Raw genomic sequence first — 25,385 nt, 5'->3', positions numbered from 1 at the left:
TTTAATTGTGTCGTTTTTATTGACTCATTTGTATTGTTTTTTTGGGAGGGTGGGGGTGTTAAAGGAGATTGTGAATTGTAACAATTAGAGTTTAAATTCGACTCAAAAGTGTATTTTAAAATGTGTTCCTTGGAGGAATCCGATGAGCTATAAAGCTCTTTTTCACAAATGTCCAGTAGGGGCGGGTCAGAACGTTACAACAACAAACTACAAAAACACGATGGGAGTGCAAAGTAGAGGAAAGGTGAGCAAATGGCACAAAATATACAAATAAAATTAAACAATAATTTTTAAAGCTGACTGAGCTATTAGCTTATTTTTAAAAAGTGACCTGGCCACAAATGATAGCTCAACGAAAGTGCCTTATCATGTTGAAAGTTTCTAGCCACCAAATAATCAAAATGCATGTTTCTATACAGTGCTTCTTTGCTATCATTTCTATCGACTCATGTGTTAAATAAATAATTTATATTTTTTCTTTTGCGGGAACTTTACCAATATACTGCTGTAATGGGGATTCGTTTTAACCACGATGCTAGTTGGTACGAGTTGGCGGAGTGGATGTGGGGGGTGATGGGCCAGGAGCAATTCAGATACCACTCGCCACTGATGATGTTGGCCGTGGCCCGAAATTCACATCTGTGTCGTCGAATTCACATCGCAGTATGCTAACCACTCACTCCCCGCAACGCAAGCAACTTGCAAGCATGAACGTACACACAACCTTGCCTACACGGACACGCAAACGCACAAATACAAACATCCCCGTATATAGCCTTAAGAGGTTACCAGGCCAAATGCTCTGAGTTTGCGAGCACCTATGAAAGCTGGCATGGCACACGACGGATGGCATGGCCAGCACCGTCCCCGGCCGCCTTTGTCTCCCCAATGCTGAAGTTTACACACTGCACCAGGTACTCATTCAAACCGAGTTAACCTAGGGTGGGTGAGTGGGAGAAGGGGGGGGGGGCATACGTACACACACGCACACACGGGCACACACGGACGCATGTGCGCTCGCACGCTCGCACGTGTCGCCCCTGATGTCATTATCGCCCGCACACCTGCCCGCGACGGACACCTGTCCTACGCGCGGCGGTGGCGGCGATGGCGACGGAGCCCGCGCGTCCGATTGGCTCGCGGTAACGAACACTGTGGCGTTGTCCCGCTAATTAAACTCCCAGGGAGCCGTCCGAAATTACACATTGCGCGCCACTCCCGCCGGTGGCGGGGTTCGTTGTGCCCCATTAACTCTTTAGTGACCTCGCGGCGCTGACACCTGCACCTCCCACCACCCCAAAGGGGGGGGGGCGGGGGCGGAATTCCCCACAGAAACAATGGGGGGGGGTGAAGCCCCCGCTCACCCCCCCACCCCGCCCCCCCCTGCCCCCACCCTTCCCTCCCAGATATCAAACTCACTTTAATGATCGACAGTGAAAGCAAAACATCCCTGGGTGGCTCCTCCATCGCGTGGGCGCTGCCATCGCCGGAGAAGCCGCACTCCGTCACCTTTGTCTCGTGGGTGCCGATGCCGTTCGTCATCGTCGTCATCATCAGCCATGATCGATCCACTGCTGGATAAAATGGCCCTCCCCAAGCCGTCAACATCTCCTATGGTCCTGAAATGGATTGGACGATCCATCCAGCTCCGAATCGGCTGATTTTATCGATTAATCTCCACGTTTTGTCTCTAGTTTGTTGTTCTTTCCCCGTACCTCTGATTAGCACGGTTGGCTACGTACAGTGCGAAGGAAGTTCAACATACATAAATACAAACGTGACAACCATGTCGGGTGGTGGAGAGTGAATTACAAATAACTACCACGTGGCCCAACCCAAACAACGAATATCGATCAATGCATAGGCTTTGAACACATTCTCCCCTTCAATAAATATCCGCGATAGACGGCTTTGCCTGTTCTGCAGCGGCGTTTGTTGTCCGCGCTCCACAGAAGGCGAATTGCTCGCTCGACGGGTGATCGGGATCACACGTTCGTCAGCAGCGCTTGATTTCTCGTTGGTAATGTTGTAGGCACTTGACTCACAGCCTCCAGCCATCGCGAGGAGTGCACCGAATGGGGTGTGCCCAGTGTGGAAATATTTTGTGGGTCCTAAAACCCAGCTGAAGTTAAAACCCTTATTTGTCAGTGTTCAGCAGGAGGCTTAGAGCGGCGTTAAACTCGCAGCTGACCCTACCCCGTGATGGGAACCAAGCAACCTCCACGCTGTGACTGTGTGCATCTTCGTGTCTCCCCCCCACCTCACCCTCCTCCCTACCGTGTCTCGCCTCATCCTCCTGTCTCCCTCCTCCTACGCCTCACGTCTCCCCGCTCTTCCCCGCGTCTTCCTATTCCTCCCTGTTTCCCTCCTCCTCTTCCCCATGTCTCCTCCTCCCTGAATCTCTTTCCTCCTCCCCATGTCGCCTTTCTCCCCCCCCCCCGGCCCCGTGTCTCCCTCCTCCCCCTCTGTGTCTCGCTTCTTCCTTCCCGTGTCCCCCCCCCCCCCCCAATCGGTGCAGGAGCCTCACGGGGAACCTGCCCAAGGTGCCCGTGACCCTGCCCCCCGTGACGCTGCCCCCCGTCAACCTGCCCAGCTTCTCGGCCCCCTCGTGGGTCTCCTCCATCTACAACTCGGAGTGAGCGTCCGTGGCGTTACTCTTCCCCCCCTCCCACCATGTCGCGTGGGGGGAGGAGGGGTGAACTTCTTTCGTACCATACCTAACCAACCGTGATAATCGGAGAGGGTGCGGTGTGTATTCGACTTCAGCACTGGGGAGACAAAGGCGGTCCGGCCATCGCGTAGGCCTCCCGCTCCCTCGTGTGCCGTGCGGGCCTTCATAGGTGCTCGCTAACACCACTCGCCCCGACAGTTCTACGGCTACACGCGTGCCATCGTGACGCATGACCCCCGCGCGCACCGGGTCGTGCGATGTCACGCGATTCCCGCTTGTTGCCATACCCCCCTTCCCTGATGTCGTGCGATTTCCCCCCCCCCGCCGCCGCCCGCCCGCACGTTATCGCCCGCCAGTAACGAGTCCGCCGAGTCCATCGACCTCTTCTGGAAGCTGGACACGCTGCAGAGCTTCGTGTCGGGGCTGCACTGGCCCGACCCCGAGTTCGGCGAGCAGCTGGAGGGGCGGCTCAAGCAGATGGCGAGCGACATGATCCAGACGTGCGTCAAGCGGTGAGGCCTCGCGTTCGGTCCCGCGCGCAGTCTTCAACGGGGGACCGGACCCCCCCCCGCCCTCCCCCCCCACCGCTTCCACCCCCCCCACCCCCCACGGGCGTGGAGCCGGTGTTGCCAAGTCGGTGATTTTATCGCTCGATTCCTAGCGACCTTTGTGGTTTTCTCTAGCCGCCGACATGTCCAAAACGACGACTCGCACAATTCCAGGTTTGCATCAAGGTTCCTGTAGCAATTGTCTATCGGTAACGCTCGGTGAAATGCCAAGTGACGTTTTTGACGACATTAGAAGGAATCTCTCTTGCAAGACGTGTGGCCGTTGTGGAAGAGTAGGCCAAAATGCCCTCAACTGAGGGCGGAGTCTAGAACTCCTCCCACCAGTGGAGGCCCTTATGCCAGCAGTTCCATGAGCAAGAAATTGCAGGGCTGATCTTCTTAGGTTTTTTCGGTAAAGTCACGTAGAAAGTAAAATAAAATAAAAAATAAAAACAAAAATCACGACGTTTCGGAGGCAACACAAGTCTCCGTCATCAGGTGGGACCGTCACAGCCAGATTAGCTGTATCAAGTGAGGCAATGATTCAAGATGTAATCCCTTAAAAGCGAGTTGAGGGGGGAGGGAGAGGGAGGGGGGAGCTCATCAGACTATGGTAGCCAATGAAAGGAACGTATCGGGAGGGAGGGGGGGCGAGGCCAAAAGGGTGGGCGATGGACGTGGAAGCGCTTGTGCCCAAGCGGCCAATTACTGCACACGACAACACAATGGAGCGATTGTGCGCAAGCGGCCAGCCACTGCACCCGCCAACACAATGGGCAGAGAGGAGGAGGGGGAGGTCTAATACACATGATAGACAAAAGAACGAAAATGATGATGGGTACAAACTTAGGGGGAGCTCATCAGACTATGGTAGCCAATGAATGGAACGTATCGGGAGGGAGGGGGGGGGGGCGGGGGGGGGGGCGAGGCCAAAAGGGTGGGCGACGGACGTGGAAGCGCTTGTGCGCAAGCGGCCAATTACTGCACACGCCAACACAATGGAGAGAGAGGGGGAGTGGGGGGTCTGATACACATGATAGACAAAAGAACGAAAATGCCCATGTTTATACCAATGCTGGCTGAACAATGAAGAGAGTACTGTTAAAATAACTGGGGATGTTAACACTCGGTAAAGTACAGTATCATCTTATCTGACAGGCACTAAAATAGTGCCTGTCAGATAAGATGGTCCACAGTACTCTCTTCATTGTTTCAGCCAGCATTGGTATAAACATGGGCATTTTCGTTCTTTTGTCTATCATGTGTATCAGACCCCCCACTCCCCCTTTCTCTCCATTGTGTTGGCGTGTACAGTAATTGGCCGCTTGCGCACAAGCGCTTCCACGTCCGTCGCCCACCCTTTTGGCCTCGCCCCCCCCCCCCGCCCCCCCCCCCTCCCTCCCGATACGTTCCATTCATTGGCTACCATAGTCTGATGAGCTCCCCCTAAGTTTGTACCCATCATCATTTTCGTTCTTTTGTCTATCATGTGTATTAGACCTCCCCCTCCTCCTCTCTGCCCATTGTGTTGGCGGGTGCAGGGGCTGGCCGCTTGCGCACAATCGCTCCATTGTGTTGGCGTGTGCAGTAATTGGCCGCTTGGGCACAAGCGCTTCCACGTCCATCGCCCACCCTTTTGGCCTCGCCCCCCCTCCCTCCCGATACGTTCCTTTCATTGGCTACCATAGTCTGATGAGCTCCCCCCTCCCTCTCCCTCCCCAACTCGCTTTTAAGGGATTACATCTTGAATCATTGCCTCACTTGATACAGCTAATCTGGCTGTGACGGTCCCACCTGATGACGGAGACTTGTGTTGCCTCCGAAACGTCGTGATTTTTGTTTTTATTTTTATTTTATTTTACTTTCTACGTGACTTTACCGAAAAAACCTAAGAAGATGATTCCTTGCAGTCACGAAAGCTTCAAATCTAGAATTAATGCAGGGCTGATCCTTTACCCTTTGAAAAGGCCTATTGCGCGTGGCCTTCTGATCTTCCTTTGGCGACTTTTTCACTCTCAGGATTTGGCAACACCGATGGGGTGATATCTCCATTCATGACCCCGATACCCCGCCGCCACCCATGTGATCTCGTGACCCTCGTGACCCCGTGCGTGTGACCCCCCCCCTCCCCCCCGCCAGCACGCGGATTGCGTTTGAAGCGAAGCTGGCGAAGACGAGCCGCTCGACGGACTTCCGCACGCCACAGTCGGTGTGCACGATGCTCAACGTGCTGGTCGAGGCCAAGGGCCAGACGGCCAAGCTAGGAGGGGCGCTGGAGAGCTCCAAGGAGGTGCGCGGCCCTTCGCGGGAATCGTCAGTGTGGCCGGCGTCACGGGCGTCATCGACACGAGCGGTGTCATCGGCATCTTCGGCGTCATCAGTGTCGTCGGCTTGATCGGTGTCATAAGCGTCTTCGCCATCATCAGTTCCATCAGTGTCATCAGCATCATCAGTATTGTCAGCGTTACCAGTGTCACCAGTGTCTCATCAGTGTCATCAGCATAATCCGCATCATCAATTGCATCGCAATAACCAGTGTCACCAGTGTTACTGGCGTTTTCGTCAACACTACCACCGCCATCATCATCATCACCATATTTGATCTCATGATCACTGTCAATTGTCATTATCACAACCGGTATATTCATCACCATCATCATCATCACCGTCATCCGCATCATCATCACCATCCATGCTCACCGCTTACTCAACACTTCACCACGTGTTCATCATCATCATTATCGTCATCATTGTCACCATTCCCGTAATCATTACATTCCATCATCACCCTTGTCCAGTGCCATCTTCGTCACCGCGCATATCACAAAAATTGCCGTCGTGTGTACTCACGTGTGCCACGCGCAGAGTTAAGAAACCCATCAGCGCCGAACGATCTGCGTTTATATACGCTGCTGCTGAAACGAAGTTGGTTTCTAGATGGGAAGCCGTGGTGGAGGGGAGGGCGAGGGGGAGAGGGGAGGGGGAGGCGTGCCGACGTGCGGCCTTGCAACCCTGCTGTGAAAATAAAGAGCTCTCTTTCTCCGGAGACAATGGGGCAATTGCAGATATCGTTAGAGAATGTTTGTATGTTTCATACCATACGTAGCCAACCGTGCTAACCCAGAGGTCCAGGGGAAGGACAAAAAAACGGAACACAAAAAGCAGTTCTAGAGAAATGAGTTTTCAATTTCTATTTAAAAGTGCATGGCTCCATTCGCAACGTGTGGACCTGTGCAAGGCAGCAGTGTGTGGCGTCAGCGCCCAGTCTACGGCCACGTGGCCTTTTTCATCCATCTGTATTGTCCCTATTTGTACATCCACACCCCCCCCCCCCCCCCGCTATAAATTTCACCACACGTCCGCGTGCCACATCTCTCAACTCCCTCTTGCCCACCCTGGCAAGTCAATCGAGGGGTGGGGGGGGGGACTCCTCTATTCGAGCCACAGTGCCCGTGGGGCTACCCATCCGTGCCCTCCATGCCCAGGGCCTAACTTCAGCTGGTTCTGGCCGGCGGGCACACTACATCCATAATTATTTATTTATACTGCAGGAGGAATCCGATGAGCTATAAAGCTAGATGTCCAGTAGTGGCGGGTCAGAACGTTACAACAACAAACAGTACAAAAACAGGATAGGGAAGTGCAAAGTACGGGATAGGAAAGGTAAACAAATCACTTTAAAAATATGCAAATAAAACTCAACAATTTTTTTTTATCTTACCAGGTAACTTATGTTTCAGCATTGACCTGGCCACAAATAACAGCTCAACAAAAGTGGTTTGTTCCGTGGAAATTTACAGCAGCAAAATAAACTAAATAACCCAGTATATTTCTCGCCGTGGCTGTAGCTACCACTCACGTGCCCTACCCCAGTCGTGTGCGTATGTTGGCTCACGTGCGTGCACGTATCCGCGTGAACGAGCGCGTGTGTGTCCCCGCCTGTGTGCGCTCTGTGCGGCAGTACACCCTCGTCCCCGTGCACGCATCCTGAGAGTCGTCCTTGGCTGTGCGCGCGTCTCTTTGTCGCGTGCAATTACACATTCCGTATCGGAATGGGTCCGTGTCTCACTGAGCTACCTGAAAGCGCCTCTTTAAAATTCCTAATTTGTTTCAATGTCACCGTTTCATCATCCCTCCCCCCCGCCCAATCTTCCAAACCCCCTCCTCGAAACTGGGGAGGGGGGGGGTGCGGGGGGTTTATCCCCTCTCGGGAAAAGCCATCAGCCTTTCACATATTTAACAGAATCGGGAGGCCTTTTGGCCTCTCCATATCCGATGGCATTTCGCAGTGTTTGCGAATATGAAGCACTTGCCCCAAACAATATGTTAAGACTGCACAGAGATCTTGGTATTTGTATATGAGAAGTCCGGGGAGTTGTCGTGTCGCAGTTAGCACACTACGCTATGATCCCGGCGGCAATGTCGGCTCAGTCGACCTAGGGGCCTCTCCTAGGTCGACTGAGCCTTAAATGAGTACCCGGTGCCATGTGCAGAAAACATCGGCGCTCGGGAGACTAAGGCGGCTGGGCGTGATCCTGGCCGCACCACCACGTTCATGTGCCATGCCGGCCTTTGTAGATACTCGCTAACAGCATTTATCCCACCGGTCTATACGGCTATACCAGCTGGCGGGACCATCCTGTCTATTTCCTCATGCACATTCCAACGTGTATGTGTGTGCGTGTGATTGTGAGCCATCCCGTGGCACATGGGTCTGTCAGGCGAGCCTTCGACACTTCACGTGGCCTCAAAGTGCACCTGGCCTGGCACAGGCGCCGTGGTGAGGTCACCGTTACTTATTGGTTTATGAGCACGCGTGTGTGCACGAGTGTACGTGGATGTGTTCTTGAGTGCATATTTGTTCCTTGTATGTATGTGTGTGTTGATGTGTGTACATGTGTGTGTTCGTGTGCGAGCAGCAACAGAAGAAGATCGAGCAGCTAATTGAAGACACATTCAAGGACATGATCGGCATCATGGTGGCCAAGGTTCGTCCACAAATAAAAACCGGCATCCTTTGAGTTGCGTGGTACACAAACCGGGAACCATGACCCTGAGAGTGGGGGCCCCCCCACCCAACACTGCCCCATATTTCCATTCCCACGAATGGAGTTATTTGCATTGTTCGTGCCAGCAATTGGTGCAAAGCTGGCACTGAAAACAGAAGCTTCCCAGAGTTAATATCAAACGGGGAGCCAGTTTCCTCCTTCACAGTTGCTGTTACCATCTTCAGTTTGAACGCCACTGTTGGATACTCTCGTTCGAGATTGTCTTTTTTAAATCCTGGCTGGGAGAGGTGTGTGTGTGTGTGCATTTGCTTTTGCCAAAGTAGGAGGGCACAGGTGGTGCATCGGCCAGCCATCTCAGTCAGTCAACCTATGCCACCTAGGTAACTAGTCCGCTTCAGAAAGCGGACTAATTACAGTCTTGAGCAGGGTTTTAGATTGTCAATTGTGTTGTATTATCGTGTGGTGTGTACAGTCAATACACCGTCTAAACCGGGGCGTGGCGGCATTACCTCCCTCGCGCGGTATTGCACGAGATCGTGGGTTCGATCCCGGACCCTGTCGATGCCTGCTGTTGTATATTTGGAGTTCGTGTGTGCTCTCTCCTCGTGCTGGTCGTGTTGGTTTTTCTACGGGTTCCTCCGGGTTTGCCCCCCTCCCCGTCCCCGCCCCCCCCTCACACCCCCCCCCTGCCCCCCCCCTCACCCCCTCCACATGTGATAAATCACTCGATGAGTTATCATATGTGGTCAGGTCGCCTAAAAAAACACTCATAGCTCAGTGGGCTTTATCTATTAAATTAAATAGTTTATAGAATGTAAATATTCCGTTGTTTTTGAAGGTCGTATTTGGTATTTGATCACTTCCCCTGCTGATTCATGATCTCAGGTGCCACCTTTGTTCTGGCTCCTCGAGATTGTAACTGCACTGGGAGGCTTCTTGTTAACAATAAAAACGACGATGACGACGGGAGTGAGAGCGCAAGTCCACCCGGCCACTCCGCCGCACGATTGCCACTCCAGCTGGCCAGGCCACTTTAATCGTCCTGTGTTTGTGGAGCGCGCACGCCCTGACGCGATTGCTGTGGTGCGTGGGTATGCAGCTGGTGGTGGTGCTGGAGGGCATCCTGGCCAAGCTGTCTCGTTACGACGAGGGCACCTTGTTCTCCTCTTTCCTGTCCTTCACGGTAAGACGTCACCCCCCCCCCCCCCAACACTCTCCCTCCAGTAATCCCGCCTCCTGCACCCCATTGCTCATCGATGGGTGAGCACTGGATTTACGTAAGGTGGTGTTTGTGTAAGATGTATCCACAGTACCGGCCTACTTAAGTGTTGGCGGTAGGGGCCGTCCATAAATGACGTCACGCGATTTTGGACGATTTTTGCCCCCCCCCCCCTCGTCACACGGCGTCACAAAAAGTCAGACCCCCCTCAAATATGACGTCACAAAGCTCTGCCTCCCCCCCCCCCCAAATAAAACATGCTTCAAATCGCTTTAATGTGGCGCTGCACTCTGATATTGTAGGAGTGTTGTGATAACAATTGTATTTTGATGTGACGTCACATTTCTCAAACCCCCCCCCCTCGTCACACATCGTCACAAATGTCTGACCCCCCCCCCCCAGGTGCGTGACGTCATTTATGGACGGCCCCTTACCCCTGTTATACGGGGGTAACATGTTACACACTACTTGACATTTGTGAAAAAGAGCTTCATAGCTAATTGTTATTCCTCCATTCTAAATTATGACTTTAATTCTGATATCCACTCCCTTAACAAAACCCTGCTATCTCCATAATGGGCAAAAGTAGCCCGTTTCCAGCTTGTAATGTTGCTTTATGGCAGGGGTAGGAAACCTTTTTTCTGCCAAGGGCCATTTTGATATTGAAACATCATTCGCGGGCCATACAAAATTAGCAACTTATAAATTAGCCCGTTATATTTGGTCAAACATTTAATTAACTCACCCCGAATGTGATGGCTGGAACTGCTTCTCTTTGGTGAGGCGTGTATTGTTAGCTGGTATTGATGCTGTTGCTACTCGCAAATGCTTTTCCAGGTTTGCGCCTAGATTTATTGAATTTTGAGTCCTGTCTGCGGTTGCCTTGGCAGGGCCAGACCAAATGATTTTGCGGGCCTTATACGGCCCGCGGGCCGGACGTTCCCCACCCCTGCTTTATGGCTTCCTTAATTAATACTATATTTCCGTGAAGGTGCAAAAAAACGGCAGCAGAAAATGACAATGATTCTGGAATGAGCCATCCATTGTTGTAGAGTGTGGCGCTAAGCTGGGACTGACTGGAGCCTCGTGACGATTCCCCGCCATTGCTTTGCTGCGCGATGTTCAGTTTGCGAACTCGGGTTTTTCGACTTACATATATTTTTTTCTACTTTTTTTTCAGTATTTAAAAGTACCCCCCCCCCCCCACCTTCCCCTCCTTCCTTAAAAAATAAAATCCCAGCTATACACTGGACAATCCGCTCGCGTGATTTCAAAAACACAGCGCACCTGGGCATGAGAACAAAATGGATATCAAAATTAAAATCTATATCGCGAAAGTGATCGCGAACGAGCCAAGGTCACTGCTGCCGACATTGCTGTGCTGGCGTAACCAGGCACATGGAACAATTCATCATGGAGTCGTCATTGTTCGAGAATTTATTTTGCCTGCAGAATGGCCACGATGAAGCACTTGTGTAATACGGCGAATTGACTTCAATTTTAAACGTTGAATTTTCGACTGAGGCGCCCACGGTCACTCGCCAGCATTCAGCGTGCCGCTTACCGCGAGCGGCCCGGAGTGGATTCCGCCGGGATGAGAAATAAAAGGACGCGATTATTCGGCGAGGTGTTTCTGAGAGCCGGTCCGCTATCGAACGGATTCGTTCGCACGTGCGCGGAAAGGACCCACTTAGCCCGCCGCTCCCTGCCCGTCGCCTGTTTACAAAGAGGAGAGATTCCAGAGAGAGATTCTCCGCACGCAACCTCTCCCGATTTGGTCCTCCCCCCCCCCCCACGCCTCGCACAATAGAGGGCCACCTTGAGCTGAGCATTAGCGGTGGCTGCGCCGGCCACGGGCACTCGCGGCGCCGTCAGAAATTCGTTAATGGCGTTCAATGGTGAAGGTTGGTGAGAGATGGCGACGGCGTCTGTCTTGTCTGTTTTTTGTTGGTCGCTCACCCCTCCCCCCCCTCTCGACCCCGTACAGGTTAAAGCTGCTTCTAAATACGTGGACGTGCCTGTGAGTGCCTCCTCGCCAAGCCGTAACGTATTGTCACCCGCAAAGCGTCGCGCACGAGAGAGCTAGAGAGAGCCGCGTCGGCACGAATTCGCCACGCGACCCCTCGCGATTCCGGCGGTTTTGGATCACGCCAGCCTCGTGCGTTCACTGTGCGCCATAGTAATACGTGCTCTCTGTGTGTCCCCCCACCATTAACACCTTTTGTTCGTTTTATTTTATCATTGTTGTGATTATCACCCCTCTGCCCTTTTTTCCCTCTCTCAATCTCGCTCTTTACCTCTCTCTCTCCTTTCTGCCACAAAACATCACCTTCCCCGTTCCTATGAATATATCCCCGGAAACTACAAATTCCCCTCGATCTCTCTCTCGTTACTCTCTCACTTCTCATTATATTGACCCTCCCCGTACCCTTCCATCCTCTGCCTCCCTCCATTACCTCCGCCACCCCCACCCCCTCACCCCCAAAACCCTGAATCTCCTCTGTCCCTCTCGGGGGGCAGAAGCCGGGCGCGGACCTGGCTGACTCGTACATCACGTTTGTGCGAGCCAACCAGGACATTTTGCGCGAGCGCGTCACTGAGGAAATGTACATTGAGAGGCTGTTCGACGTAAGTCACCATGGCAACCAGGGAATGGTGGCACAGGAAGTGACATCACGGGGGAGTTCGGGGGGCAATATTTTTATCTTCTTAAAGATGCCATTTACGTTTTTGATAAGCTATCAGAAAAGAAAGAAACAATATGGCAGTGTATCTAGTTTTTAAGTTGTTTGTAATTACATGTCAAATTTATCTTTAGAATCCGATTTCGGCCTGCTGTGACCAGTCAGAAGGACACTCAATTCAGAAGAAAGTCCCAACCAATTTCAGAAAAGGACCTAGCCCTTTCCATGTTTTTTTCTGAATACCACACCGACAAAGTCACAGACAATGCCTGGCCCGAGTGGTCTGCAAAGCACGGTTAAGTCGTCCCAGACTGGATTGCTCTTTCCTGCTCCATTTTTAAATGGACAGAACAAGGGTTATCAATTTACACTCCTTACCGTGAACTCGGATCCACCGACTCTCATTTGGCCTCCTCATGCTGCGTTGGTGGGCCTTTAGGTTTGATTCATGGTGCTTAGATCCAGGTGAAGGTGTTTATGGTGTTTAAGCGAGTTTATGGTCTGTATATCTAATACGGCCAGCGTTCGGGTGTTTTGGCAGGTTCAACATCATTAAGGTGAGTTTAGCATCTGCTTATTGGTTTTCAATTTTAATATATTGTGAAGAACTTTGCCCAAGCCCACTTTTTCCGGACCAAGTCCCATGTTACTGTATACCACAAATGTGATGTCACTTTCTCTGCCGCAATTCCCCTCAAGCAAATCTTGCAGCGCCTGAACAGTGAAAGGCATACTTCACAAAGCCACCACGAATACCAACAACAATAACAACAACACAACAACTGCAACAATACCAGGCCCACTTTCAACACAAGTTTCCCCCTCCCCCCCGTTCCCCGTCTCCGTGTGTCCTGTCCACGTGCCGTCCTTGCGTTTTACTCGGTTCCCAGCCAAAACTCTTTCCCGTAATATTTCGGGACCTGCCGTGCCTCGGGGCATGCCACAAGTGCTGTGCCCTCCAGAGCCCCTGGCACGTGGAACCACGTGCAAGGGCTCTGGAGGGCACACCGTCTTGCAGGCCACCAACTCCGAACCGCTTCTTTCTCGGCAGGTCCCTTAATATCACATGCGTGTTGTCCGTGGGATTAGAATTAGGCCTCTAAGAATACTGGCTGTGTAATGCGTGTGCACGCACTGAAAGTTCAGAATCGGGATCTTTATTTGTCCTGGGGAAATACAATGACCTTTCATATGAAGGTATTTTTCACAGATGTCCAGTAGGGGCGGGTCAGAAAGTTACAACAACAAAACAATAAAACAAATGCTAGCAGTTTCAAAGTATAGGAAAGGTAAGCAAATCACGGAGTGGGAGGAGGATCTGATCAATTTAAGCCCATCATCATTGCACGGCCAACGCAGAGAAAGTTGAGAGCCCCTCCTGCTGTGATGATTTCCACCCTCGCGTTTGTAGAAGAAAAAAAGACCATGATGACGAGGCCGTGCTTCTAAGGAACCAGGCCTCCACACCCAGCCCAGGGGAAGGGGGTGCAGTCACTGGTGGCAGAGCCAGCCCGTGTCTGCAGCAGCACTTGGCAAGGGGTCTCCCACCAAACGTGGCTGCAACGAGACAGGCTCCGCAGCATCACCTCTCACTTCATTGTTTTTGCTCAATTTTATTCAATCTGTGCTGTCGGCGTCCCATCGTCTGATGAAGCGTCCCTTCGGTTCTTGCGCAGAGAAATGCGTCGCCTTGTTTATTGGTGAATGGCTCTCGCGGAAGCAGATATGGCAGAACTACTTGTGAGATTCCTTTCTCATCACCTATTTCATCTGCGCACCACCAAGGCGCGACTGCCCAGCTGTATAGAGATGTTTGTCATGCGGAAGTCAAATCGACATATTTTTTTATTGTCAGGGATTAAATTGAGGCAAATGAAGTGCAAAGCTAAACTTTTTTTAGGTGCAATAATGGAGACTGAGTGGTTGAAACCATCAGCTCACTACATTTGAGAATCCAGTTCAATCACGAGTGGCTGATACCCAAATTTGAACCTATCTCAGCATCACTAGCTCAATGTGTCTGATCCCAGGAGCCACACGGCCTCCTGCTTCCTCTCACTCTAGAAGCCGATCATTGCCTTGTCATTCCAGGCTTCGCTAGGCCAGCATTAGGCCTTGCCACCACAGGGAGGGGCAACCGTTGCATATCGGTAGCATTTAATTTAATCATCATTCGCAAGAACGTTTTTTTCCCTGTCATTCGTAATTTAATTCTGGGCGCATCGTTATCTGCTTTGACGAGCGATGATAACGGGGGGGTGGGGGGTGTCACTGGTTTCGCTACCACGGAGCGAGCAGTTTCCCCGATTCCACCTGCTGTGTGGGTCATGTGCTGTCCTGTCCTGTGGCCCTCCCCTGTTGTCCTCCCACCGCCCTCCCTGTCGCGCACGCGTTCCTTGCCTCTCCCCCTCTCTCCCCCCTCCGCTGGCGATCAGACACCACCGTAGCTCGAACGGTGGAACACATTTAGGACCCTTGACGTTTAAAAGTGTGGGGTTGATCCATTTACGGACTGTCAACAAGAACAAAAAGGTCTAAGTGATTTCCTGCTCAATTTAGCACTGAGGCTGTTGCTCTTCTGTTTCTCGCAGTGTGCCAACAACGGTGGACTGTCACAGAGTAGCGATGAAGGGGTACTCATTTTATTGACTCTTGGGGGATTGTGGGCCCAGTCAACCCACCCCCAACCAGGTACTGAACTCACAATCTTCCGACTGCGAGCTCTACCGTTGGGTTACATGGCAAGTTTATGAGCAACCGGTGATAGGAACGGGGATAAATTCTAGAGAATAACGTTTTATGTCGTAGCCTCTACGTGATTCACAATTGGGTTTTGGGGTTAGATCGCGTAAGCTGAATTCGTTGGACAATCGGTCGAATCGTAGTAATACAATTCTTGTTATTCCTGCGCATCGCAAATACGCTCCAGAGCTAAATGACGAGATAGGGCTTCTGGAGAGAGTCGGGGTCGTTTGGGTGCTTCCTCCTCTGCTGGGAGGCGGTCTCCTCCCGGTGGCCCCACGTATTCCGTGGTGCTCTCGTGTCACCTTGAGCCCAACTGATACCGCCATCTGGGCTAAATTGACACCGTTTAATTTGAATGCAGGTGCGATAGGTAAGAGTTAAATAATAAACTGAGGCCTCTACGCGTCTCCCACCGATCGCAATGTGCTCATTAAATCGCTCAAGCCTCTTCTCCTCTGTACATTCGAAGGAGCCATCGCTTTCACGACATTGAATCGGCTGGCGAGAAGGAAGCATAGAGAGAGGGCCCGTGTTGTTAGAGATCGGTGGGGCATCTAGAAATTAATCGGATTGTGTTAATAAATGGCAGTCGTGGGGTTCTCGGAATGTTGGGCCGAGGAACCTGTTTATTTTATCGCTGCTGCCAAAAATAAAAAGATTACTGGAGATGTCTTTGGAGCCTGTCTTAAAAAATAATGGCTTTAATTCCCGTCGTGGTGGTTATTGGGTAAGCACAATGCCACCCGTGTGAATTGATGGGATTTGTATTCTCGATTCAGCGCGTGTTTATTGTACACACCCCTCGCTGGCCTTCAGCGTCACAATCAAAGCAGGGGTCTCTCATTGTAAACCAGTTGGGAAGCCCATTGAGAGGCAATGGCAGATGCCCATCCATTGTATGATCATGAAACGGGGCTCCCGTCAAATTCTCACGGCTCTTGAAAATCGTACAGTGGATAAGCAGAGGTTGGGGAGTGGGAGTCGATTTAAGCCAGGTTATTGAATTTAAAAGGTATCGGGAAAAAAAGATGAACGTTAATTTTTACTTAGTTCGGGTAACCTGCGTGTCTTGTAAACTTTCCAAATGACTTAACATTCGTCGGCATTGGTGGGGCGGTCGAGGAGGGGTTCTCCAGACAGCGATGCGCGCACAACGATTAACCGCTTGTGGTGTAGACAGAAGAGCACAGATATGTGACAGATGCGATGAATGAACATACACTTCTTGTAAGCAGTTTAAACCCCATATGGATCAATTACCCTCGCATTTTCACGCAGCTTCCATTGATTTTTACATAACAGCAGTTATTGCCAATTTTCTCTTACAGTTATGAAAAGTCCCAATTTGCCCCTTTTTAAGGAATAATCATTCTCCGCGTCTTAAATTCAGGGTGGGAGGAGGGAAGGAGGGGTGGGGCTGCAGCCCCCCCCCCCCACCACGTGTGTTCCCCTTTTGTGTGTGTGTCTGCATGCGTCACTCCCCATGCCGAGCCCCAGCACCCCCCCTCCCCCAGATTCCAACCCCCCCGCATCGTCGCACCTCCCTCACCACGCACCATCGCCACGCAGCCAGCGCACACCCACACACGCTGGCGTCTGTCACGAACGGAACGAGGCGGGGGGGGTGTTGCCGCTGAGTGGACGGTGGTTTTTTACGAACTGCCGTGTTGCGTCGGCTGCCGTGTCCTTCACACGCCCAGACGCAGCGGATTGACAGACCACTGTGAATCAGGACCGTTTTTATTGTTGTGTGTGTGTGTGTGTATTGGGCGTGTTAATGATCATTTCTGTCTCTCTCGCTCCACGACTCACCCACCGCCCCCCGCCAGCCAACGAGTCTGTGAATTGTCAATAATTCAGAGCTGCGATTTGAAGAGGCTCGTTTGTGCCGTCTCGGAAAAAATTAGTGCCACTACGTGGGGAAGTCAATGGTGTTTGGCCCAAAGGGCTAGAAGAACGACCCCGGCACATAGGATCGTGGAATTTCCACCACTGGCTCTGGGCTGTAAACAGGAGATGAGCCCCGCTTTGACACTGCGTAAACTCCACGCCACCAGCGAGACACGGCACCCGAACGGAGAGATTGCAAACGAAACAGGAGACAATAATCGATCTGTTGAACTTGAATCGCGACACTGAATCGAGACAATTCCTGGGAATGATTCGGCGTCTACTGCCAATACGGCAAGAGATCGAGTCTTAGAGGACCAACCCAAGATCCGATCGTGTATGTATGTAATTTATCCCGTTACATGGATCTCGGCTCTCCTAACACTCAATGGGGCAGTGGACTGCCAGGCACAGATTAAATGTGTCTTGAGCTCTCTGGATTGAATCCATCTATGTGTGGAGCTTTTTGAGTATCTTCGCCATCCTATAATTTGTAATTGGGGGCTTTACCCCAGTTTCCTCCCGCACAAGAGGGCAAACGCTCAACAATGCAGTGTTTGGCCAATGCCGACCGGCGCATCGTTAAACGCTCGTACACGTGACCATTAAATGTATTTGGCTATGTCGGATGGTGGAAGGTTCTCGGGCAGATCTATGACCAGGCGCATTGATACGCAGCTCAACGCAAAACTCAGTTGCGCATCACAATATAATGGTCTACTATGTTTTAAGCTAAGCCGCCTCTTCCTCCTGTTATTCGTGGGCTAGTTTATTACGAAATAAAATAATAGATAATACATTATTTCTATTATTACTTTTATTAATTTTTATTTTATTTTTTACCTACGTGACTTTACCGAAAGAAAAAAAACCAAAGAGTATGAATCCTTGCAGTCACGAAAGCTTCAAATCTAGAATTAGTTTCTTACGAGTTTGTTCCTCAACTGTGACGCGGTTAAGAGAGCGCTGCTGTGTGTACGTGTGAGACGTGAGACTGGGAGTGGGGGGGCTGGCCTATCCAGTCCAGACCCCCCAGTCTCACTACAGGGGAGGATCTTCGGTCATGGTTTCCCAAACCTCCAGACCTCGCAAGTCCACCACAGTCGACCAGCCATCTTCGTTCGAAAGTAAAATCGAGGCGTCGTTATACACCGCACGCGCCTGATGATTGTTTAAATATGCATCGTGTGATGCAGAGCGATGATCGGAAGAGCACTATGGGCACACATGTGCACGACAAAGACAAGGATTCCCCGTATAGTATTAACAGACTTTTGGGGCAAGTGCTGTGCATTCACACACGATCCCCGTCTCAATTCCAGTCATTGGTTCTCCACGTTAAGGGGTCAAGCATCCGCCTCCCCCTCCCTCCAGACCCCTGAGACCCCTGAAAAGTGGTACTCTTTTAATATTTACCAGATAAAATACATGCAATGTGTTTATTTTATGAATGTAGGGCCCGAGGTAAAACTTTAAATTTCACGACCACACCCTTGTCCTTCCCTTGGGAAGTTTCTAAATCCGCCTCTGTCTGGCAGTAATTTGAATCCGAATTAAAGTGTTCGCTCCTTAAACGGCGGAAGAATAGCAAAACTACACAAATATCTCTCCCCTGAAGCCCCCTCGTGGCTAGCAAGCCTCGACATTGCCATTCAGCTCATGGGCACATTGCTGCCAAATATTATTTGAATCCACACCCCACGTGACATTGGGCGTGTTTAGCAAGCAATCATCAGGTGCGTGCAGCACGTCCCGAATTTGATTTGTATGTCTGATCTGAATGTAACAGATTGGCACGCACGAAATGGGTCGACCGTGGTGGTGGCGGCAGTGGCGTTGCGGCCACAGCTGGAGGTTGGGAAGCCGTGGCTTGGAAGCGCGGTCCGGTTCACAGCGGTCGTTTAACGTTGAATGACAGACAGCGGCAACCCCCACCCCCCTGCAGTTCTGAAGATGCCACGTGAACCGATAGCATCCCCGACTCCCCGCCCCCTCCCCCGCCACAGGGACTGCTACCCACTGCCTCTCCATGCACATGTCCTAGCGGTGGTGCTGCTCTTCACAATCCCTCTCCCCACCAACCACTACCTCCCATCAACCCCCAACCCCCCAACCCATCCCCACCTGACTCCCCCCTCCCCCCCACAGCCGCCCCCCCCCCCTCACCTCTTCACTCCACTGCCTCCCCACCTTCCTCCTCAGCCCCAAGGAATCATGGGGAAACGTGCACACGTGGTTCATGTGACCGCTGACCAGTGCGGGAGGTCACGGAAAGGGGGGTCGGGCCTCGTGCGCGCAAGTATTTTGCCGGGAACTGAACAATCGTCGTCATCATCATCGTTGGCCATGATTTTAGCCACGGCGCGAGGACCTCTCGTCCCCACGCTGCCGCCATCTCTCGTGGTCCGGCAACGATGCCGCGCTTCACCCATTGCCACGCACCGCGAGCTGAATTCGTCGCTCCGTCGCTCAGTCTCCTTCGGGCGCGTTCCCTCTGCTGTGGCTGCCTGCTCGCAAGTGGTTTGACTCCACCGCCGCCCACCGTCGCCTCCCAAGTGACGTGCCCGGCGTTAATTGTCGCGCTGCTCGCGAGGCGAATTACTCGGTGCGCTGATGATGGGCATCGAGTATTTGACGTTGTTTGGCACGAGATGAAAGTGACGCTGATCTCTCGGCAGACTCTGCCCCACGAGTAACACCAATCGACATCTGCACCATAATTCGTGTTGTAGCCATAAGCATCGGTTTCATTGTAATTGTGCCAAATTCAAAGCGTCGCAGACCACCGAGAGCAAATGTTCGAATCTACACGAGTCGCTCACTCAGTCACGGCTGCCTATGTCTGGAAGAATATATCATCAGCTTTGGTCAATCCACTGCTGGATGAAGGCCTCCCCAATCCACCGGCTCTCATCACAATCCGACAATGTAACAATCCAGCAGGCACCTACACACGAGTTGATTTTCATCGCTCCGTCTCCTTCAGTGTAAGTCCTCCCGGACGTGTTCCATTCCGTGGGCGCCAGTCGATTGCACACATCCATAGTTAATTCCCATTTAAATAGACGGCATATTACGTCGTCGTGCAGTGATGCAGAGAATTACCGCGGGGTTCAACCGAGGAGCATTGGCCCATTCCTTGACAACACGGTGGTATTCTTAACGAACGCTAATTAGCGGGACAGAGCGGTTTTTCCACAACTCTCGGGCAGCTTATTAACTAGAGGCTGAGGTCTGAGATGCGAGCCACTCGGCTGCACCCCCCTCCACCCGCCAGGACACACACACATGTATAAACACGTACACACACGTCCTCCCTGTGCAGACATGAGCTCTGAGATTTGCACTGATGAGAGCGCGCGCGTGTGTGTGTGATGCAGTGTGTGTGTAAACATCAAAACATCAGTATTGGGGAGACAAATGCGGTCGGGTGTGGCGCTGGCCACCCACCCCATCATGTGCCGTGTCCACCTTAACAGGTGCTCACTAAGAGCACTTGTCCTTACAGCCTGTTTAGGCTATACGCAGGATCTATGTGCATATAGGGTTTGGGTGGAGTGAGTGCGCGTGTAAGGAGCGTGTGTGCGCGTGTGGGTATGCGTGTATTCATTTGTGTGAATGTCCAAGTGTCCATGTACCTCTGGTGCCTACGTACGGGGCGCAGGTGTGTGTGCGCGTGCGCGCGCACTTGTACACGCGAGTGTGTGTGTTGGTGGTGGGGAGCGATAGTGCAGTGGTTGGGGCGCTGCACTTCGTACCCAGCAAGCCTAATTCGAGTCCCTCTTAAGGCCAGCCTCAAATGAGCACCTGGGGCGATGTGTAAACATCGCCACTGGGGAGACAAAGGCGGCCTGGTGTGATACTTGCCACTCACCCCCTCGCGAGCCGTTCCGGCCTTAATAGGTACTCGTAACAGCACTTGCCCCAACAGTCTGTGAAGGCTATACGGGAGATCTTTGTCCTTGAGTGGGGTTGTGTAAGTGTCAGTGTTTCTCAGTGTGGCGAGTGGTGGCGAAGTGGTTCGTGCACTGCTACACCAACCTGATAACGACGAGTTCAGTTCCCAGCCACAAACCAAGATCCGTGGCGAACGATACTAGAACCTGCCCTCTAGAGCCCCCTGTAGGTCGATTCAGCCGTAAACGATTGGCTGCTGCGGTGTGTGTATAAACATCAGCACTGGGGGAGACAGAGGGAGCCGGGCGTGTTGCTGGCCAGGCAGTCCCGTCGTGCGATGTGACGACGGCTTTCATAGACGCTCACTCGCAGCACTTGCCAGAAGAAGTGTCCATGCGTGCCTGCGGGGTGTTTGTGTATTTACGTTTGTGTGCACATGCGTATAGGGGCGCCATGTTGGCGAGATGTTAACTACCTCGCCTGGTATACGGGAGGTCGTGGGTTCGATCCTAACCCTGACGGCTGTATATTTGGAGTTTGCACGGTCTCCCCGTTTTCGTGTGGATTTTTCTCCAGTTTTTACCTTAACATTTAGGAACATGCGTTTTTAATGTATTTGGCAGCGATACATTACCACTTGATAAGCCAATTCGTTGAGCTATCATTTGTGGCCAGGTCGCTTCTGAAAAAAAGCTGTATAGCTCAGTGGGACTTACCTGGTAAAATACAAAATAAAAAAGTTTAGTTTTAGTTGATATACATAGTTTCCAACGCCAGCGATGTGCGTGGGAGGCTGCAGGGATTCACATCTGTGTGAATAACCTTGATCCAATGCAGCAAGGGGGTTTAAAATTGGCAATTGGCAAAATACGATATCCGTATGTGGGTGTCGTCTGTGTTGCTGTGTCAGTTGAAGCGTGCGTTTGTGAGCTTTTACAAGTGTGTGTGTGGTAGCGTGTGTGCATGCGTGTGTGCGTGTACGCGTGCGTGCGTATATGCTGGAGCATCCACTGTGCAGGGTGGACAATACCCCAACCTCTCCAGGGCTTTCCCCGTTCTCTTCCTCCACTCCACCATCCTCCCTCTCAACGGCTGCCTTTCTCCAGACTCCTCTTATTTCTTTTCCCCCACTTCCACGCCACTTCCACACCCCAAATCCTCTTCCTCATCCCTGCATCTGCTGCCGTCCTTCTGCGGCCTTCACTTCATCCTCCTCTATCCTCGAACGCCCATCCTTCCAACTCCCTTTAACTGCCTCACCACCACCTTCCTCCGGCCTTCTCTTCCCCCCACCTCCATCCTTGCGCTCGTGTTCCTCGCACGCCCTCTAACCCCCACCCGCCCACCACCACAGCAATGGTACACGAGCTGCATGACCACGGTGTCCTCGTGGCTCACCGACCGCCTCGACATTCAGCTCCACGTCATGCAGCTCAAGACGCTCATCCGCGTCGTCAAGGTGAGGGCGCCGCGGTTGGCTGGGAGATGTCAACTACCTCGCCTGGAATGCAGGAGGTCGTCGATTCGATGCCGACCCTGACGCCTGCTGTATATTTTTAATTTGCGTGTCTCTCTCTCTTCATCATCACGGTGGCTTGGAGATGTTAACGACCTCGCCCGGTATGCAGGACGTCGTGGGCTCGATCCCGACCCCTGGCGCCTGCTGTATATTTGGAGGTTGCGGGTCTCTCTCTCTCTCCCTGTGATTGTGTGTATTTTTCTCCGGGCCCTCTGGTTTTTTCCCCTCTACATTTATGACGTGAATTTCAGAGTATGTGACTGCTATAAATCCCCCCCAAAAGCCACTTCGTTGAGCTTTCATTTGTAGCCAGGTCACTTTTGAAAAAAGAGCTATATAGCTCAGTGGGCCTTACCTGGTAAAATAAAAAACCCACAATAGTGTTAGTTTTAGTAGTAAGGAACGGGTGGGTGGGTCTCAAGAGACACGGGAGGCAGAGGAGATGTTTCGGAGGCAGTGAGGGATCGTTAGGAAAAGTGAAGGGACCTTCTATGTTGCTAGTAACGAATTGGCAGGTTTTGTTTACGTGACAAACCTTAATAATTGGCTGTGTCGGGTGGTGGATGGTTTAACGACATTAATATTTACGCGATCTAACTAAAAAACAACTTTTGAGGGACCTTCATAAGCTGTGACAGATATTGGGAACAAGGGACTTTGATCAGTGAGGTGAAGCCATGAGGGGCCTTGGTGAGAAGGTGGACACCTCCAGGAGCCATTTCCTCACAAGCAGCGAGGGACTTCAGCAACGGTGACGGAACATTTAATTGTAAATTGCAAAAAAAAAAAGTGAAATGGTTCCACACGGATACTGAAGTCCTCCCGCTGCTCGTGATGATGGATTTGAGTGGCTGCTGGAGATCTCTGACGTTCCCCACGAGTCACAATGTCTCTGATTGTATTATGTGTGTTGAACTCCGGTCGCACTGTACGTAGCCAATCACGCTAACTGGAGGTGCGGGTGAAGGAAAACAAACTAAACACAAAACTCATTTCTAAAGAAAACGAGTTTTCAATCTTGAGGCAGTGCAAGACGAGCTACACTAACCACCACACGTCTCTCATCTCCTACTCCACCACCACCACCATGTGCCAAACCTCCCACCCCCGACTCGCCGGCGCAGAAAATGTACCGTGACTTCAGGCTGCAGGGCGTGCTGGACTCGACGCTGCACGGCAAGGCGTACGAGACGGTGCGCAAGCGGCTCACGGTGGAGGAGGCCACGGCCAGCGTCAACGAGAGCGGCGGCCTCGGCGGGGTGTCCATGCGGGACAGCGACGAGGAGGACGACGATTGAGTGCGCCCGCCCGTCGTCCGTCCGTTCGTTTCCTCTGTTCGTCTCGCTCGTCCCATCCCACTCGCACTTGTCCTCCCGCTCTCCACCCCCCCCCCCCCCCCCCCGTGCCAGTCTGGGGCACCTCTTTGGCGTGCCGGGTCGTTATTTTTTTTTCCCCCACCCCCCCGACCCGCCACCGAGCCGTGCCGCTGTCGAGTGACGCGCGACGGAACACGTGGAGGTGAGCGTAGGTGGCGCGTGCGAAGGCGTGCGCCGACTGACCGCCGCGCGCAACGAAGGCGTCGTTTGGCCCCGGCCCCTTGATTTGGGCCCCTGAGCCGAATCAGAGACACGTTGTGAGGCGAGCGTCATCGCGGGCTTCATTCCGTCTCACCACGGCATAACGGTGGGGGGGGAAAGCTTCCCGTAACCCGTACCGCGCTGGCTTGTCTCGGATGTGCCAGTGGAAAAGGGATTCTCGTGTACTCCACTGCAGCCCCTTCATCCCGACCCTTGTCTCATGTAGTCTGTCAGCCGGGGGAGTTCGGTAATGAGGCGCGGAGCTGTAAGGGGGGGGGGGGTGGGAGGGGGGGGGGTAAGTGGGGCAGTCTCACCACCAGCAAAGATCTGCGCCTGAGAGTGGGGGGGGGGGGTCCCTAGGGCCTTATGAGGATCCCGGTGAATGCATCGAGTGGGGGGGGGGTGCAGGGCGGGGGGGGTATGTCTAGGAGACATTTAGCACAGCTTTTGACCGCGGGGGTGGGGGTGGGAGGGGGGGTTTGCGTCAGCAATGCGACGATGCTGCGTCGTGTCGTCGATGTAAAAACTCGTTCCTCGCGATCACGGCACGCGGCAACTGGTTGTCCATCACGTGCGATTTATGCAAACGCTGTGCCCCACGTGGCACGCGGGCCGACGTGGAGAGCGAGCGGTGTCCGCGCGAACGAGGCGATGGAAAATCAAATTGCACCCTCTCTCCCCGTTCCCCCTCGCCTCACCGTGACGCGTAGTACGGTCAATGTTGCTGTACATCCATCACCATCGGCGGGGAATGATGTCGCCTGAAGGTCGTAGGCACCCGTGCTCAGACCGCCCCTGCTTGTTGCAAGTGAGAGGGCCTGGCCTAGGAAATGTGGCTTTGACTGTGAAAGGGACTGGAGATGACCTGGACGGTTTTTGTGCGCGCGTGTGTCCATCTCTGTGCGTTTCTCTCCCCCCACCCTCTCTGCAACGCGGTCGTCCATGGGCCAGGGCAGAAATCGGTACCACCAAAGGGTAGGCAACACTTTAGTGGTGCCGATTTATTTACGTGATCAATGAGAGGTGATTTTTTTTTTGGTATTTATAGCCCCACGCATTTCAAGTGGTTATCACTTAATTCGCCGTTAGTGGCCACCTTAGAGAAATTGTAAGCGCTCGAACGATGCCACCCCAGGTGCGACCGACGAGTGAGATATCTGGTCAGGGCTCATGGACTAAGTCCGTTGGCGCCAGCAGCCATGTCCTCTGGGGGAGCTCAGCGCACGGTGGCGGTGGAGGAGGTGGTGGATGCGAGGGCATTGGCAGTGAATGGCGATGATGGTGACATCACTGGTGTAGGTGTGAGTGGGCGATGTCGTGGTAGGACTCACGGTGGTGGAGGCATCGGCGGTGTTGGTGGTAACGGTGGTAACGGTGGTGGCGGCGGTAGTCATAGCGACTTTGGTAGTGGAGGTGGTGGTTTTTGGTGTTGGCCAGTTGTATTGGTAAAGGACATAGCCAGAGATCGCGGTGGTGGATGTGATGATGACAGCGACTGTCGTAGTGACGATTACCTTGGCGTTGGTTGTAGCCCTGCTGATGATGATGGTGCTCCACATGTTTAATCTGTTCCTAATTCCACGCCCATTACTCCACCGTCACCACCCACGAATGAATATTGCTCAT

At 52.5% G+C, this 25,385-nt stretch overlaps 1 protein-coding gene across 6 annotated transcripts in view; it reads left to right on the top strand.

Moving 5' to 3' along the window:
• The window catches only part of LOC144944368 (calcium-dependent secretion activator 1-like), a 118,608-nt gene extending 94,998 nt beyond the window's left edge, over window positions 1-23,610 (top strand). For 2 of the 6 annotated variants that reach the window (XM_078872477.1, XM_078872476.1), the window contains exons 21-29: window positions 2,519-2,635; window positions 3,028-3,183; window positions 5,359-5,509; window positions 8,139-8,207; window positions 9,328-9,411; window positions 11,435-11,467; window positions 11,968-12,075; window positions 22,018-22,122; window positions 23,307-23,610. In XM_078872477.1, the coding sequence (XP_078728603.1) occupies window positions 2,519-2,635; window positions 3,028-3,183; window positions 5,359-5,509; window positions 8,139-8,207; window positions 9,328-9,411; window positions 11,435-11,467; window positions 11,968-12,075; window positions 22,018-22,122; window positions 23,307-23,480 (997 nt within the window). In that variant the 3' untranslated portion in view covers window positions 23,481-23,610. Of the gene's footprint in view, window positions 1-2,518; window positions 2,636-3,027; window positions 3,184-5,358; window positions 5,510-8,138; window positions 8,208-9,327; window positions 9,412-11,434; window positions 11,495-11,967; window positions 12,076-18,968; window positions 19,558-22,017; window positions 22,123-23,306 lie in introns of those variants that run through there. The other 4 variants (XM_078872473.1, XM_078872471.1, XM_078872475.1 and 1 more) reach the window with 3 other exon arrangements.
• Window positions 23,611-25,385: the final 1,775 nt, after the last annotated feature.

This window comes from Lampetra fluviatilis, chromosome 34, assembly GCF_964198595.1.
Source record: "Lampetra fluviatilis chromosome 34, kcLamFluv1.1, whole genome shotgun sequence".
Classification (NCBI taxonomy): Eukaryota; Metazoa; Chordata; class Hyperoartia; order Petromyzontiformes; family Petromyzontidae; genus Lampetra; species Lampetra fluviatilis.
Note: the sequence above shows the minus strand (reverse complement) of the source record. Positions and strands in the feature narration are given on the sequence as shown.